Below are 18,885 nucleotides of genomic sequence, written 5' to 3'. Positions count from 1 at the left end.
AATAAATCAATAAAATTGTATTGCATTTATTGCGCTACTCTGTAACTCTTTGAGCTCCATTACTCAAACAATGCCATCATAGGCCGACAGATCTACATTCCAATATTACACGACTAATCTAAACATTATCAACACATATGCAACTACACCTAGTACAGTTGACACAATGGCACACATCATTCCTGCAATGTCAAATTCTGCCTTTTACAGCGCTGGGTAGGCCACCCAGCCTGGCAGGGATATGCTCTCGGCGGTGCGCACGTTTCTTGTTGTTAATTAAACACTCTGGATGGATGTCAAGTCTTCACTCTCTTATCTTCACCATCAATTTATCATAATTTAATCTGTCAAGTCTGCCTTGGTATTATTTGCAAAGGTTTGGACTAAGCAGTCCTCACATTCTTATGTGATTAAACTCCTCTTAACTCACCGTCTCAATTAGTATGCATTTTAAAACCAACATAACATACACTTTCATATGTCAGGTAAGCTCTAGTCTAGTCGAACAATGTGTTGTTCGACTGTATATTTCATATATTTTTTTTATCCTTGCTTCCTCATTCTCCATTTACATAAAAAGAAATCACACCCTGTGTGAAGTGGGCGGTGTCTTGCTAGCTAATCACAATACTGAATGGAGTCAACCAATCATGTTCAAAAGATAAATACATTTATTGAAACACTCTTTATGATGGACGAAACCATAACTTGAAAAAAACAAACTTATGTTTTTTTTCAAGTTATGGTTTCTTATATAGGGCTATGCACATGTGTCATGTGACACTGGCCAATCAGTCCTGAATAGATTGTGATTGGCCAATCACAGTGCAGGATAATTGTACACATTTCCAAACCTCACTTATAGGGGCGGTTTCACAGCGCAGGATATTTGTACATTTTTCCAAACCTCACTTATAGGGGCGGTTTCACCGCCCAAAAAACACACCCAGTGTGAAGTGGGCGGTGTGGTCATCATAGTGATGGAAGCTCACTTCAAAAAAGAAATACATTTATTGAAAATAATCTTTATTGGTCATCATAGTGATGGAAGCTCACTTCCAAAAAAAAAAATATTTTTAGAAGTCCATAATCTTATTTATAGGTTATTAATGTCATCATGTGTCTCGCTAGCCAATCACAGTGCTGAATAGAGTCAGCCAATAGAGTCAGCCAATCACAGTACAGCTAACTGGGCCAGCTGGGCCAATCACAGTGCAGGAAACTAATACTAATGAGATGTCCCAACCCCACTTATATACTACACCGCCCCAAAAAAAAAACATCCCTTGAAGCTCCATTATAGTCAGATCGGGTCATAGCTTTTCTTTAGAGTTAGGTAGGTGTGATATGTTTTGATCAAAACAAAATGTTTTTTGTTAAAAGGTTAAAGCACTACAGTATATTCTGGTAGTAATCATTGCTATAGAGTGCTTGTTCAGTAACAGGGGTGTCCTCGTCTCTCGAGCTCTAAACAGAAAATACTACAAAAAATAATATTTTCAGGTAGGTGACAAAACTTCAGACAATCAGGAGAGTACCCATTTATCAGCTTAATTTTTATAGTGTTCCAGTTACAATTTTGTCTGCTCATTTCTTTGTGTCACCAATTCCATTTTCACTGTATCTCCTGACTGAGTTCTCTATCCTGAATGGATAAAATTGGTATCCCGACCTGAAAATGCATTTTCTGTTTAATTAAGAGCTGGAGAGACATTTCGACTCCCGTTACTGAACAAACACTCTAGCAATGAGTACTATCAGAATATATATTTTTTTAACACTTTTAACCAAAGACCTCAAGCCTAATTTATACTTCATTGTATAATGGTGTATATAAATTAACCACTTGAACCCTAGCGTCCCTATTCTGGGGGAACATTAGGCAAAAATAGCTATTTTTGGCAACGTCTTAATAGTTTACCAAGTATAGAGGGTTTAACAGGTTAAGCATCACTCCATCTTTCCACTTGCCAGTGAAGGTGGAACAGAGCCCTCAATCAAAGACGAAGGGGCTGTTCTCTCCTAACTTTGGGTGGATCTTCAAGAACAGCACCAGCTCTGGCCTTGTAGTTATGTGTCCACCCTGAGACTGCATCCCCAGCTCCCTCAAAGATGTTTTAAAACATTCTAAACTACACATTAGTAGCATCTGCACTATACCATTACCAAAGATTGGAAATATGTTCAACTATGCACATGGCATCTCATTTATGCTTGGATCCCTCTAGCTTAAAACACCCATGCCACCCACATGGAAATCGTCAGTGGTGTGTAGGTAAGTGTGACTGCCCCTACACACACACGTACTGTAGCTGTCTGAAAACGTGACGTACACTCAGGAACAGGCACAGATGGCGTTGTTTCTCCGTAACAAGAGCAGAGTCCTTCGAAGGTTATTTGAAGGCAAGTATATATATTGTACATTTCAACATGGCAATTCAAAGTGCTTTACACAAAACATTAAGACAGTAAGACACAGGCCGATTGAAGGCAAATTACTGTACATCATAGTGCCGTGAGCAAAGCGGTCCCATTATTTCTGCCTCTCTCCCCCAAATTAGTTATGAAAATTCCCTGATTTCTCCACACACGTTATCTTGTCACTGCTGACACCTACTGGTGGGTCTACAAAATGTTTGGTCCTCGGGATGTTATTGAACCCATGTGCCACCTCCTCCAATACATATGCTATCTCCTGTTGCTTCTTTTCAGCTGCCAGTGAGTAGCTTCCCTGGGAGGACATAGCATGTGTGAAGTAACAGCCTATTCCTCATAGTTCAACACTCCTGCTGACAGGCACCCTTAACAGACCTGTAGGAGAATAGCACAGCGACAAAGTACGTCATCCCCGTCCAGTCTTCTTTTTGAAGGCTACTTCAAATGCAAATTACTTCAAGTACAAGTCCTGCAAATGACTTCAAGTACAAATCCTCCATAGACTGTCCCATTTAACGGCCCGGTTCTGGCCTTCACATCCTTCAAAGGAGCACTGGCTGCTCAAAGTTATGGTGCCCAGTAGAATCCATATTTCTGTGCTAAGTGATTAAATGCATGGATAAGTAACACAGGTAACCAAAGGGAAATTTAGGCGAGCCATCATAAAACTTACTATGGCTACTAACACACTGGTCCCATCTAGTACACAATACTACTGATCTATTTTCATCTAATGTTCGTCTATCATGAAAAGCCCAGAATAGTTCAGGCCATGAACATAACTTGACTTTGTCCTCTTAAGCGTTTTTATGCACCAGACCCTGGTTTTATTTATATTTTTATGCTGTGTATTTGTATTGTTTCATTTACCCATGGCACACACAAGACATAAGCCAATCAATGTTTCATTTATGTGGTAATAAATTATTAATCATTGAATCTTGATGTGGTGTAACTTGTGATGACTTTATTATGAGCATATTTACCTGCAGGTGACAGGTAAAACTTCGTTATTCATCAGTATTAGTTTTAATACATCAATCTCAGTTTCTGTGAAAAACTAAAACCATTACATTGAGGTAAGAGTATTATTCAACAGCTCTTTGGTGGCTATCTGTATCCACATAGTTCTCTTAAAATCATATGTCACAAAATCTGTAGTATAAAGTATGTTGGTTGATTTTTTCCTTACTGACAATACACAAATATTTCAAATGCTAACTGATGTCATACATAGTCCCCTGGAGACTAGAGTTGTGTGGTGACCACAGGAGTGATTCCGTGGATGAGCAGTGTGGGTCCCAGGTCTCGACTCAACAGCTCCAGCTGGTGCAGGTAGGCCTGGTAGCGGTTTGTGTCGGCTGGTGGGCGAGGCAAGTACAAGAAACGCACAGCAGGTGGTGGGGCTCCATGCTGACAAATCAAACTGTTGACTGCAGAGATGTATTCATCTGTGAGCTGAGCAGCGTTGTTGGGGAACCTCTGTATATTATCCTCTACTGCCTCCTTCTCCTGCTCTTTGTGCATGCCTTCCTCCTCTTCTTTCAACTCCACTTCCTTCTCAACTTGTCCATCAGGTTTCCTGCTCCCCGTCTCATTCTCTTGTCTCCTCTGCCAGTGAAGTGCCACCACCTGGTCCCAGGCCACAGTCTCAACCTGGGCTGAGATCCTAAGTTCCTTCAGCATTCGCCTTAGCTTCTCCTGCTCCTCCGCCTGCAGGCTCCAGCCAGCTTCCACACACAGGAAGAGGCGGAGTCGAGTCTGTTTCCAGGCACGGGACTCATGGAGCACGGAGGCCAGCTGCAGCAGGAAGAGTGAGCAGGTGTCGACATAGCCACAGATGTCTGGTCGAAGAAGGTTCAGAGGCCACACATCAACAAATGGCCCCGTCCTGCGACCTTGAGCACAGAACTTGTGGTCTGACCCCACAACCTCTTCCCGGTTGAACTGGTCAAAGTAGCGGCCAAGAGTCACGTTCTTCCCCATTTTTATGGCATCAGCGATCACAGACACATATTCCTCTGCCTGGAGGAGTTTGGTTTCCCAAACACGTCTCAGATTTGGGAAGGACAGCCGTTGTTCTCCATGGGCGTTGGTTGGGCTCAGGCTTTTGCCTTCCAGATGCTCTTGTGGGGTACAGTCATCATAGAAACCTAGGACAAGAGTGTTTGGCCTCATCCCACCTAAAGGTTGCAAGGTTTTTATTTGTCACATGCACTTACAATAAAGCTATGGCAACACTGCAGGCAGTGAAATCTTTGTAATTAGAGCCTCCTCAAAAGTGTTGACAAAAATATAACTGCAATAACATGGCCATAAAAAAGATAGCTATAAGCAAAACAAAAAAAAGCAAGGTAGACCTTTATTGATCCCGTGGGGGAAATTCAGTTAGGGGGTTAAGTATCTTGCTCAAGGACACTTTGACACATAATGTAGACTGGGAGGGCAGGGGGGCAAACAGGTGACCTTCCGATTTCCCAGGCGGCCTCTCTACCCACTCAGCTACTGTACTGCCATCTGTACACAGAATAGGTTGCAAAAACCTCAACAACTATATTTGTGAGGGTGACAATCTGTACACAAAAGGGTGAAATGTTTGGAAAAAGCAGTACACACATTTCTGGTGATGATTATTTAATGATGAAAACTAACATTCTACAGAAAAGCGGTAAACTTGCTCACCGAAGCCAGTGATGAAGAGCAGGTTCTGGACTCCGTGTCGGACAGAGTCAGCCAGGGTTAGGTTGACAAAGGCCTTGATGTTCAGATGATCCACCAATGACAACCACGAGTCATAACAGTTCTGCAGAGGGTCAGTAGGCAACCCATCTAGAGGAACACACACACACGTAGACTTCTCAATGGACCATCATTGATATACTACACTTTAAAACCTTTCCCACATGTCATGCAGTCAACAATCACATGGTTTTTGTTCCCTGTGATAAAACGGACCCTTTTCACAGCGGCCATTTGGACAGGTCAATGCAGCTGAAGGTAATAATGTTAATTGTAGGTGCGTTTCATTTAGGTGTCTGTATGCCATCATGGAAAATGGTAAATGGTCTGCATTTATATAGCCACACAGGGCGCCTGCCTTCTCATCGGAACTCTTTAAAGGTAACTATACAGGAGCTGTCCGTGCTGGCACACAGTAACACCATAATGTAGCACAACTAAAGTTCATGTTATTACCTTCAGCTGTGTTTTCTGTTAAAATAGCCGGTGTGAAAAGAGTCTGCACAATAAACAAGAAAGTGGTTCTGCAATATAGTAGTGTAACAGTTATCGCTTTTTATAATAACACATTTTATATCGTAGTATAAATGGACTGTTAACTACTTTGAACCTGGCATCTCTATTTTGGGCAAGTCATAGGTGTAAACATAATATATTATCGAAAATAGCTGATTTACATACAAGCTGTGAGCTAGTTGATGAGCCATTTCTATATTTGTGCGCGACAGCGATACCGTTCAAAGAAGTATAAAACAGGGCTTAAACTTTAAGCCTTAAAGGGATAGTTCACCCCCAAAATGACTTTTTAGTGGTTAATCAGATTAATCGATTTAGTTGATTAAAACGTCACCTCATTGATATGGAAAGTAAAACAAAAAGACGCTTCTCAATTATTCTATTAATCAAAAATGTAAGAGACTAGAAGAAAATATCAATAGTTGCAACCTACTACACTTACCCAGTAACCCCAGCTGGACATGGCCCAGGACAAAGAGGCCACTTTTCTTTAGGTCATTGATGAAGGTGATAAGACCTGTACAACTGCGTGGGTTAGCCACCATGAGCAGCACCTGAGGTCTCCAGAACTTGACGTGGTCCTTGCGCACATCTAGCATCAATAAGTACTTGCGCACCTGTGAGAACAGAGACAGAACAGTGAGCATGAGAGTTGAAGGATGATACAATATTGCTATTCAATAACTTATAGCTGATTTAAATAGTCGCTGTCGAGCAGAAACCTTGCATCCCCATATTTAAACTTTTTATGTTTTTATTTAAATTGATGCCCTACATTGTCCTATAAGAGTGTCGTGCAAAAGTAGCGAAAATAGCAGATATACAAGCTGACGCTGTGTGAGCTGCTATTTTCACTATTTCTGAAAACATTTGAAAGTGAAAGGGGTAAAGTCTGTCTGTGGGTTTAGTAAATATTGAACCAATGAGTGAGTGACAAAATAACTACAATTGATCCATTGGAACACTGATTCTTTTTTCCATTTCATGAAAAGTAACCGTTTTGGACATGGAAGGTTTCCACCTGACAGCGATGATATTCTAGTACTACCGGTTGCGACACTAGAATGTACCTGGTGGAAGATAAGGGCCTGGCTGATGTAGCCCCAGTTGTTGGTGGGACAGAGGTAGTGTATGAGCAGCAAGAGCAGCAGCATGAATGCTATGCTGGCAAAGGCATAGATTGCACTGATCAGGAACATCATCACCAAGCAGCCCAGGATGCCGAGGACACATGTATGCCAAGTGAACAAACGGAATGAAGGTCTAAACAGGGAAAAGAACATGCGGTTCATTTTTCACAAGGATCACAAATGTCTGCATAATGTGAAAATCCACCAGTGAATCCATTAATTTACTGCAACACTGCAATCAAGTTCTGTAAATTCTTTAAAAATATAGAATGTATTAAAATAAGTGTTAAATAGCTCTATATTCCCATAGTAATCATTGCTATAGAGTGTTTGTTCAATAACAGCTCCAGGTCAGAAAAGACATTTTCAGGTTGGGATACACATTTCAGCCAATCAGGAAAAGAGAACTTATACAGGATACAGAACAAGTGGAATTGAAAGTGATTAAACAAACAAAAACAATTAGCAGACAAAATGAAGCCGATATCCTGTTTGGTTAAAATTGGCAACCCACCCGAGCATTTATTTTCTGTGCTGGAGAGATGGGACCCCTGTTACTTAACACTAAAGCCATGATTACAATCAGAATATAGAGCTTTAACTTTTCAACTAAAAATGCTTTGTTTGAACCAAAATACATCACTTATGGTACCTTTAAATATCCAAAAATTTTTGCATAATACAGTATAGTCCCTGGGACACCATGAATACAGCAAAGAAATGCAAGGTTTCGCAACAGTAACTAGAGTTTGTCATCTCACTGTGTGTTCAGATTACCAGCGACAATTTTCAGTTGAGCAAGTGGCAACATGAAGCTACATGTACATACAGTGCTGTGTGAATGGCTACAAATCTTAAATTGAATGCTAAAATGATGCATGTTCCTGGCTTGACCTACAGTAAATTAAGGAAACAATTATTCTTGCCATTACTACTTGATAATAATTGAGGGGCAACATTGTAGCATAGTCACGGTTTTGAGGCTTCGTTGCCTGTAGTTTGAACACAGAGTTTTGTCTTCTTTTCATACTTAATAAAATATTTTCCCATTTCCAATGAGCACCTAAGGAATGTAGCCTACTATTTCTTATCCACAAGAGTACAGTTTTTTTGCCTTTCGACACAACTGTGGTGTTTCTTTAACTGTATTGCACCTGAAGTTGGGTGCTGATGCCCATTCCAGGGCCAAACAGGCAAGGTCCACAGCAGCATAGACCAGCAAGAAGATGATCGTTACAATGCCTGCGATGGTGTTCAGTTTCCCAGCGAACAGCACCACCTAATGGTAGGGAAAATTAACCACAAATCAAATGAGCATTAGAACTCAATTGAATAAGTAATGAGTAGTGCATGAGTTAAAGCCGTGTTAAGAGATAGTCAGACCTTCCCTAAGCAGATCCAATGTGGAGTAATTCTAAACTTCATGATACACAAGTAACTGAAAAACTGTTGACATAATAGTGTACCTGTGCTAGGGCCCAGGAGATGAGAACTGAGACCCAGGGGTTCCCACTCATAGAGGTTTTCCTCGCCAAAGCAAGGACCCCACCTGTAAACAACAGTAAAGCCAATGTCGGTCCACCAGCAAGGGGTCTGCAGACCCGAGGTTGGGGACCCCTGATCTAGAAGATGCCTGGAATCTTTCAACTTTTAACAGCCTGTGTTGACTATAACCCCCAAATCACGTTTTGCAGATACAATCTAGGTTAATTTGTCACTCACTGATACAGGTAAAAGCAGTGCAATTATACAAGGTCAAATTATACACGGTCAAAATGTAAAGCCATCTGCTGCGTCATGTGATGCTTCTCAAGTAAATGCTGTCTGCTCTATGAAAATGAGACATTTCTCACATTTGAGACGCAGGCCTTTTATTTGGAGCAGATGGCTTGCCACGATTAAAGTACTGACTCAGCTTCACAATTATACTTTCATCCTTGTGACAGACTACATTTCATTTAAATCACTCAAAAACAGCTGGTGACAAGAAGATGGCATCAGCTGCAAAATAAATATTTATCCTCAGTTACATGAACATCATTCCTGTAACCAGATGCGTGACATTCTGGGTGCTGTGCATGTTAAAGGGGAAATCCACCCATTTTCAATATTTAACTATGTCATTAATATAGCATAAAGGAGTTGTGTGGAAATAAGAAAAAATAAAAAATAAAAATAACATTGCAAAAAAATTTAACATTGCAAAAAAATTAACATTGCAAATTACACTGTGATGAGTCATCACAGTGTAATTTGCAATGTTAATTTTTTTGCAATGTTAAATTCTTTTGGCCCACTTCCCCTTCCCATCCATGATTCTAACGCATCAAAAATAGACATTTTTGTCTATACATTACCAATGATATACTTTTGCCAAAATATAATGGTTACCTACTTTCTCCATGGGTTCCATTTAATCGTTTTATAAATAATTATACCACTGCCCAAAAAAAATATACTTTAGTCAAGGCTCACAAGAACCCTCTTTTGCCACACCGATGCATGGAACAGAACTGTATACAGGTATTAGTGGAGGACAAGAGAGATGGTATCTCACCAAACAAATTATCTTTGGACAAGGCGTAGAGGACCCGGGAGGCTCCTATGAGGTTACTCATGGCCGCAGACATGGTGGAGGAGTAGATGCCTATCGTGACCAGAGGCTTCCAAATGTTGATATCCCCCAGGAAACTGTAGTCTTTTTGTAGGAGGCAACTAAGAGAGGATGAAGGACGCAACTCCAGTGAGAACTCTCTGTACCCATGTTGAGCACATCTCCAGACAAAGAATGGATTACATCACTGAACCTCGTTACTGAACATGTTGCTTATAATATTTGTGATCAACACTGACTTGGTTGCACTCCAGAGCATCGTGTCAGATGAAAAATTAATTAATTAGTGGATTATGGGAAATTATATGTTGTACTGATGTCTAAGAATGTTACCGTACTCACAAATTCAAATTTGGTTCAAACATGTTGCCTGTAGGAGTAAATCAACTAATCAATTCATTGATCGACAGAAAAATCAAATTAGATTTTAGTGACTGAATAATTGGATGTATCTTGTAAATCATCGACAATGGATGGAAATGAGCTCCAAGCTAAATCCAGCATGTTTACATGAGACCATGTTCAGCTGACTGTGCTCACGTAAATGTATTGAATGTTCATTAACATGTATTGTCTCGTACAAATAAACAGTAACAATTATTTTACGTGCCATCTAAAACGTCACCGAAATGTTTGTCTTTCTGCATATTATAAAACAGAAACGTTAAAAAATGTCTTTGACTGCTGGGTGAACATATTAAACATTTTCAGGATGTCTGGTTTCAGATAACTTAACTTAACTTCATGATCTTAATTAAATTGTATAGATTATTCAAAAATAGAATAAAATATTGACATATTAATCATTTATGATAATAATCGTTAGTTCCAGCCCATGTTGCATGTGTAGCTCACCGGTCACAGGACGAAGCTACAAGCAGAGTCATCAGATTGTATGTAATGAAGGTTATGACAACCGCTGCAAGTGTCCCTCTTGGGATAGAGTAGCTGGGGTTTTTAAGATCACCTGTACACAGTGAACACAAACACACACATATACCTCACAATACTTTTTCTTAGACCCAATATGTGTTAGTGTGTTACTATCTCTCGACTCTTTTTTATTTTCTATTACTAGCATTATTTGTTACTCGTAGCTGTATCTATTTTTCTGCAACCGTCTTATGTTTCATAACAGCTGTAATTCCATGACAACTGAATTGCTCCTGTGGGATCAATAAAAAGGAAGGAAGGAAGCCAGGAAGGTCTGTCTTTCGCTCTCATATCTGTATATAAATGTGGACTGTCTCCAATCCCCCCCATGAAAAAATCCCTTCTTTTCACCAAGGACTCATATTTACAGGTTATCATGATTCGTGACCTATCTGTCTTCTCACCTGACATGTTGGATCCGGCCATGATGCCGGTGCAGCCATTGAACATGACAGCAAACACTGTGGTGAAGCTCATCATAGCTCCAGTGGTGTAGTCCACTGTGTAGTCAGCTGGAGAGAGTGGCAGGGTTATTTATAGGAAGGAAGACAGCAGGGATAAATAATATTCTCGATCACCACAGCCTTTCCTTCCCAGCTATAGACTGCATGAATACACAGCAGGTCAGAGAGGACAAGTCAAGGCCAATATAATGATGGGGGCTATAAATAAGTTCTTTACAAACCCCAGGTTGCTTGAATAGACAAAGAGCATTCATTGACACTTATAAAATACCAAATCAATGCATGTAACAGAATAATAACCTACGCCATAGGTTACTCTCGAGGGTACGGAGCCGAAGGCGTGTGTAATTGGCACCGATCTGTCCTGTAGAGTTGACACCAGCGTGTATGGGCAGGATCACACCATGGGGCTTCACAATGAAGAAGCTGATTAAGATTGAAGCCAGCACGGTGGTGACAATGATGAAGATGACAAATGTGGCTTTGGCATAGATGTGAGCGCCCACCTGAAACGACAAACCACTTTCTACGAGTAAAAACTGAGATGTGCTAGGCTAGGGAATAATCATTTTGAATGAAAACCAGTCTTGTGTAAATTAAAAAAGGAGGGGAAAAAAAGGAAAAAAAGGATTAACATCATAATAAAACAAAATCCCATGGATGTTCCTTTACTACTTTTTAAATACTTGTTACTTTACTGAGCCCCACCAGGCACACGATGAGACACAGGAAGAGCAGGACAGTGCCATACAGCACATGCCACCAGTATCCAGACGGCAACACCTGGTAAGGACCTGCTAGATTTGCCTCAAGGTCTGAAGTAGTTGGGGGGAAAAAGACAAAGTGTGATTAAAATGTGAGCACATACAAATGCACAGCCCTTGAGATTTTCCTTTTGTCCTCTATGCACCTTACCTTCTGGTATGGCATAGGCGGAGGTGACAGCTTCAACCAGTCCCAAAATGTAGAAGGCACTGCCACACACATTGGCAAAAAAAAACATGATCCCAATACTGCCACCAAACTCTGGGCCCAGGGCTCGGCTAATCATGTCTGAGTATCAAAGCTGAGAAAAGTCACAGCTGTGAAGATTTGTACTTTACACAAGTGAATGGAAAATTGAGAGCAGTATTCTCACAACACCAATAATTCCTATTTCCTTCAGCCAAGTTTAAATTGTTGCGTCTAAGCAACACAAGAGCTTAGATTAAGGGCGGTGATACATTTCAGTTTTGAGAATATTCCAAACATAAGGGACAATTATTTCCACCAGATCATGTTTTCCCCTGTAATCTATCTTATTTAAAATGATGATACATGAACATCCATGAATGCATATGAGAGTAAGTGGAAGGAAAACAGTAGAGACTATGTACAGATGGTAATCACACGCCACGCTATTATTTCAGTCTTAATGTCTGCACAAATTAAACTCATTCTGAGCTGTCGTATGTCGGAGAGAAAGATGGAGAGGTATTAGACTAGAGCATGCCTCCTGATGCACTCTACTGAGCACACTTTCTAGGTTAAAGGATACAATAGGCCCCTCCAGCATCTAAAGCTCCATTCGTGGAAATAGCACAGACAGACAGCACAGTCATGACGATGATGAAATATGCCACCAAGAACATGGCAATGGATTGGTAGAGTCCCGCTTGTCCTACCACAAATCCTAAAGATAGACAGTCAAGACGAGATTAAATGGCTTCACAAAATGACATTATTGGGGAAGCCACTGGAAGAAAATTAGCTACAGTATGGCAAAGCTACCCTAGGGATAATTCTAGTTTGGTTTTAAAGCTAGAAAAAGTTGTTCAAACCATGTGATGATAAAATTGGCAATGTACGTGTTATACAAAACTACCAAAATATAATACAAAAAAGCTCAATTGAATTTATTGCTAAAGCCCACCTCAAAATAAAACTATAACAACAGTATTCATGGCAAAGTACAAGGAATGTCAGTCTTCGTTTTGTATACAATGACTGTCCATGCAGAACCTGCATTCTAGAAACTACAGTTCAGGTGGGAGTATATTGCACCAAGGCTAAGCAGGATTACTCTGTTCTAAAAAATTACTTCTCTGAACATTTGTTATTAAATAGCAATAATCCACCATGACTCATGGACACTTTCAAGTTTAGTTTTACAAATTCAGATTCAAAATATAAAGAAAAACTAGTCATTTTAATTCTTGAATCACTATAATTTTGCAATTATGAATGTAGTTGAACTACCAAGCTACTGCTTCACTAATCCCCTGCTAAATCTACTTTTATTAAGACCAATTATACACTAGACTGGGATCATTTATTTTAGCAAGTTACTGATCCGGTCATGGTCTAGAACGGATATGGAAAATGTGCGTGCATTTGTGCAATGCACGTGGGTCGATGTGGGTGTGCAAACCATAGACATATTAAAGGTTTCTACATCTATGGTGCAAACAGTACACACAAAACACTATGTTAGCTAAGTTGTTCTTTGGATATATGCATCCAGCAAACTGCAGGCTGATGTCCAGTGGTGTAAAGTAACTAAGTAAATTTACTCAAGTAGGCTACTGTACAATTTTTAGGTAGCCTACTTTCACTTTACTGGAGTATTTTCAAAATGCAATACTTTTACTCCACTACATCTCAGAGGTAAATATTGTACCTTTACTCCACTACAGTTATTTGAAAACTTTTGAAAATAGCCGATCTACTGTGCGCTTGTATATCTGCTATTTTCAAAGGATTTTTATACATTTTGCACATTCGAAAATGTGTGAAATGGGACCTTCTGCATAATAATAAGTACTTTTACTTGGTACTTTAAAGGAGGAGTTCACCCAAAAAATTACTTATTTTCTATCAATTACACACCCCATGAAGCCTTGATTTCATGGATTAATTTTTGTTTTTGTGGCATTCCTAAGACAATAATTTGATGACCGTGTGTATTTCCGGTAGGAGACGCAAATAATCTACTTTGTGTCTCCTACCGGATACATTAGCCGGTAAGAGACGGGAATCAAATTATTAGCTTAGGGATGCAACAAAAACAAAAAAGAATCCATGGATTCAAGGCTTCATAGGGTGTGCAATTGATAGAAAATAAGTCATTTTTTGGGTGAACTCCTCCTTTAAGTATATTCTGATGCCAATACTTTTGTACTTTTACTCAAGTACATTTTGATTGAATACCAGACATTTACTTGTAAAGGAGTATTTCTACAATGTGGTAGGCTAAGGCTACTGATACATTGTTTTACTTTAGTACTTTTTCCACCACTGCTGACGTCCCAACAGTCAGTCATACTCACCTATTCGCAGGAAGACAACCACGCTGAACATAGACAATAGAGTCGGAATAACCACTCCAAAAATGACTCCAAGCTTCTTGGGTGTTTTGCCCAGTGAACCACGGCCGTCTTTTTCCACAGTCACCCTGGACGCATTCACAGACTCACTGCTGAGGGTGAGTCGATAGTTAAGAAGTGGGGCTTTTTCATCTGCCATGGTGGCAATTCTACGACATCTACAACTGACTATAGAGTCGGAATGTCACAATTCGCAAATGTAAAATAAATGTGCCCCTTTTCGGTGCAGTGAGTGACTAGTGAGTGTACGAATTCTTCAACCGGCTGTTAAAGTAATTCAGTCACTGTCGTACACACGCAAACTCCCCACTGTCCCCAGTCACCCAGACCTGCACCAAACGCCGCAGTCGACCATTCTAATTGGGAGGATGACGTTGGCCACCTGTAATTGGTTCAATGAAGGGCCCAGCTTGACACAATTAAATTACCCAAGTATACAATCAGTCAGGATTAATATACTTATAATAATCATAACAATGGAAAAAGCAAAGAAGGCACGTATCTATCAAATTTCCAAGTAGGTTAAAAGTTACCAGGCAAGTTGAAAGTGCAAATAGAATGAACACACAGTAGCCTACACTCACTAAATCTACAACAGAATACTTTGAAACTAACCTATAGATTAAGTCTAGTGTAGACACAGTTCAAGTTATTATTCCCCCAATATCTACATTCATAACGATATTATTATAATAAAAAAACAATGCTGGTATACAGGATTTTTATTAAAATAAAAATATTTGGATGTTAAACTGAGCCGTGCCAGACCTTTGCGCCACACAATATCCTTTCATGACAGCAAGAAAAAGCACAATCTACTACAATAGGATGTTCTGGGCATTATTATTAGTTTCATTGTTTCGTAAAAGAGTTTTTAGATTTAGATCTTTTGAATTAAAGCCTCAATGTAACTTTTTAAAATGAATAAAACATAAATTTGCCCATTCTGTATGGTAGAGTATGTTAATTCAATATAACTTATACTAAAATTGGAGTGGTTGTATTTTGTCTCCCTGCTCTTCTATTGAGACATTTAGATCGTGTCAAAGGTCATGTCTCACCTATGACACAGGATCTGACACGAATTTTGACCTGATGGTCAAGATTAAATGTATCCCCCGAGCAAGCAAGTCGGCTCTATTAGCTCAATGGTAAAAATGTCAGCACCTAAGCAGGAAACCAGGTTCAAATCCAGGTTAGAAGAGGACAGGAATATGTATATATATATATATACATTATTTTTTTAACTTGTGACCCATGTGTTTGGGAAACACTGAATCTAGAAAATATGCCATTAAAGGACAAGGCAAGGCCAGCACATCATTCATGCACAGTATATTCCTCAGTGTAAAACTGGATGGGTCCATTTGGGTCAATTTTACTGTGTATAGTCACTGGGGAGTGAGAACACTGGGTCAGCTGCCTATATGCGCATAATAATCCACACCTAGATCTGATCTGCCTTTGACCTTTAGATGGTTTGGCAGTGATCCAAGATTTAGTAGATCTACTGTACATCACTTAGTGCTTATGCAACCTCCTCTTTATGAAGTGTGGTGATATTGGCTGTCGTATTATATATATTCACCCATCTCATTATATTTCAATCCGCTCATTATTATTTTCCTTTAGGCAAAGACATTAGTTCCAGTGCTCTGTCCTTGCCTGCAGGAGGCAGTTGTAGCTTCTCATAATGGCCAACAGAGGTGAGTGTTCTTCCACTTTTTACTGCATAAAGTCCTGGCCTGGTACCCCCCACTGAGTGTTTGTCAAATCCTTCCATTCAAAGGCAATCTGGTGACAAAGGGGAATTCTGAGAAAGGTAAAATAATGACTTGTCCTCTTTTGTCCCGGTGAAGTCCCGGTGAAGTATAAATACATTGTAGATGACTGGTGACCATTCAAAGATGGCCACAGGTCTTGAACTTCTCTCTCTCTTTGTGAAGTTCTAATGGATTGGCGAGTCTGTTCTCATCATTGGATAGTACACTTATCTGCCAGAGCATCCATGAGCCACTCCAACTTGCCAGTGATCAGTCGGTCAAGGGTCCATAGGATGGTTCCAGGACTCTGAGTGCTCTGAGGAACGCAGGACAAGGCTGGACTCTCCAATGACCCCTGCTGGTCCTGACAAAAATGTGGAAGGGATGAGATGCAGATGAATGGTGGTAGAAGATGTATCTATTTATTTTTTGAGAGAAAAAATTAATAATTCTATTATCTAGTCATGTGGAATGTAGACTGTAATGGCTACCAACGCCACAACAATGGTAATATCTGGCAACGTAAGGCTATAGTATACAGTGACAGGACACAGCATGGCCAAAAAAAAAGCGGAAAGTCTAAATTCCAAATAGAGCAATGAATCTTACTGTTTTCAAGATGTAAGGGTTAATGGAATGCTCTCTTATCTGTTATTTATATCCTGAGGAAGGAAGGGTGTGAGTGATTACAGGTCACTGCTATTCTGCTACCAGTGCACAGAAAGAAGGCAGGGAATTTACTGGAAGCCATGCAGGATACTTCACTGAAAGTTAAACACACACAAACATGTCTTCACATACAATGTGACCAGTTGTCAATGGGGGGGGGGGGGGGGGGCTAGAGAGATGGAGAGAGCGTGGGAGACACAGACAAAGAGAGAGAAAGTGGGAGGGAGAGAGAGGAATAGAAAGAGAGAGAGGGAGAGAGAGAGAGAGAGAGAGAGAGAGAGAGAGAGAGAGAGAGAGAGAGAGAGAGAGAGAGAGCAAGCAAAGAGAGGAAGATTGAGAAATCTGACTGCATCTGCAGTTGTGCTGCATATATACACAGCAAAATTGTATTGAGTATTGGTTTAACTCTGACTGACAGTGTAAAAATGGGACCCTTTTAAGCCTAATTCATACTTGGTATGACAGTGTCACTTACAGAAATACATTTTTTATTCAAATCAACAACCATGATTTTGCTGTATAAAATAAATAGACGGTTGCCTTCAACTCCAGGTGCGTGAGGATATGCAGGTAGTTGTTTATGCTTCGCTCCAGTCTCTGCAGCAAGGTAGGGACACACTGTGACTGACCCGGTGCTCTAGCAGCCTTCACACCCTCCATGAGAACACCAAGTGCCGCAATGATGTCCCCTCTCTTCTCCTGTTGCTACGGTCACACGCACGCACGCACACACGCACACACACACAATTTAAACCTGGTGTCAACCTGGGCATTTCATAACTGAAAATGTTCCAAAAAACAAGTCATTTTGAAATAAATACACTGGAATGACCTACCGTTTTAGTTTCCCAAGATGCTTTATGAACCTTGATGCAGGGTAGCTGAACTGGGGAGGAGAGAGTTGCCAAACCATTGCAATCTCTCTGCGGAGAAAAGGGGTAGAATAGACACACAGAAGGACACAAATAAACATGTGGAAGGGATAAAGAGATAGATATGTGACTGCTTGCGCACAACTGCAGAACACAAACGCACAGACGTCGCCCTGACACACTGACAGAATTGGGGAACGACAGACAGGCGGGTACCTTACAGGGAAAGCTTACATGCTAAAACAGCCATGGGCCTGTTACGTATGTTACAGCAAGCCTTCTCACCAGTATAGCCTCCATTTCTGCCACAGTATTCATAGCCCTCCTGGAGTCTCTATCACACACAAAGTCTATGGGTCTTGTCTCAGCATCCCACAGTTCAGAGGCCACCAAGCAGAACCACCAAGCAGCAGACCACCAAGCACATCCTAGATAAGAGCGTGTGCGCACACACACACACACACACGCACGCACGCACGCACGCACGCACGCACGCACGCACGCACGCACGCACGCACACACACACACACACACACACACACACACACACACACACACACACACACACACACACACACACATATTTGTATTACTTGTGAAGACATGAACGTTTTAGGATGGTTTTGTCATTTTTAACCCCAAGCCTAAATAGCCGACCTACAAGCTCACGACCCAACGCCTTGCACTGCGACACGTTGTGAGCGTGCAGATCTGCTATTGTCGGTGGGAAGTGAGCTAAGTATGAATCAGGCACAACTCCAATCCTAACCCCTAAACCTACCCTCTAAGTCTAAATAACTAATCCTATCCCTAACCCAAACCTCAATCTTTTCCTATGTAAGCCTGACTCTTAACATCTTTTTAAACCATAAAACAACCATTTCTTGGCCATCGCAAGTATAGTAATACAAGTATACACACACACACACACACACACACACACACACACACACACACACACACACACACACACACACACACACACACACACTCACTCACTCACTCACTCACTCACTCACTCACTCACTCACTCACTCACTCACTCACTCACTCACTCACTCACACACACACACACACACACACACACACACACACACACAACCACACCATCATTAGCAGTGGCTTCATAACTCAAGTTGTTTAAATCGTCATTGGTCAAACTTGAAATGTTTAGGTCTACTCACTGCTTAAAGCCATCCCCTGCTCGGCTGATGCTGATAGGAATACATTTGTCCCATTAAGAAATGTAACAGATTCTCCAGTGGAAATGCAGTGTCATGTTCTTCTCACAAAGCAGAGCTTAGTATTGCTTTGGCCCTGACACAAGGACTATTTAATTTCCCACGTCTCTAGCGGGAAGTGAGAGCTGTTATCTGTCCTGGAC

General features: G+C 40.7%; 1 protein-coding gene across 1 annotated transcript; it reads right to left on the bottom strand.

The window, feature by feature from the left end:
* Window positions 1-3,684: 3,684 nt before the first annotated feature.
* LOC308093497 (solute carrier family 12 member 9-like) lies at window positions 3,685-14,336 on the bottom strand (the record flags this gene model as incomplete). The annotated part of the gene is made up of 14 exons (XM_080439834.1): window positions 3,685-4,619; window positions 5,119-5,265; window positions 6,134-6,308; window positions 6,762-6,954; window positions 7,976-8,100; window positions 8,288-8,370; window positions 9,379-9,536; window positions 10,291-10,402; window positions 10,773-10,880; window positions 11,137-11,338; window positions 11,541-11,647; window positions 11,748-11,885; window positions 12,370-12,504; window positions 14,141-14,336. The coding sequence occupies 14 exons, from the start codon at window positions 14,334-14,336 to the stop codon at window positions 3,685-3,687; spliced, it is 2,814 nt and encodes a 937-aa protein (XP_080295960.1).
* Between the last annotated feature and the right edge of the window lie 4,549 nt (window positions 14,337-18,885).

Source organism: Gymnoscopelus braueri (assembly GCF_963280865.1).
Source record: "Gymnoscopelus braueri genome assembly, chromosome: 10".
Taxonomy (NCBI): Eukaryota; Metazoa; Chordata; class Actinopteri; order Myctophiformes; family Myctophidae; genus Gymnoscopelus; species Gymnoscopelus braueri.
The sequence above is the reverse complement of the archived record's forward strand: the minus strand, read 5'-3'. Positions and strand labels throughout refer to the sequence as shown.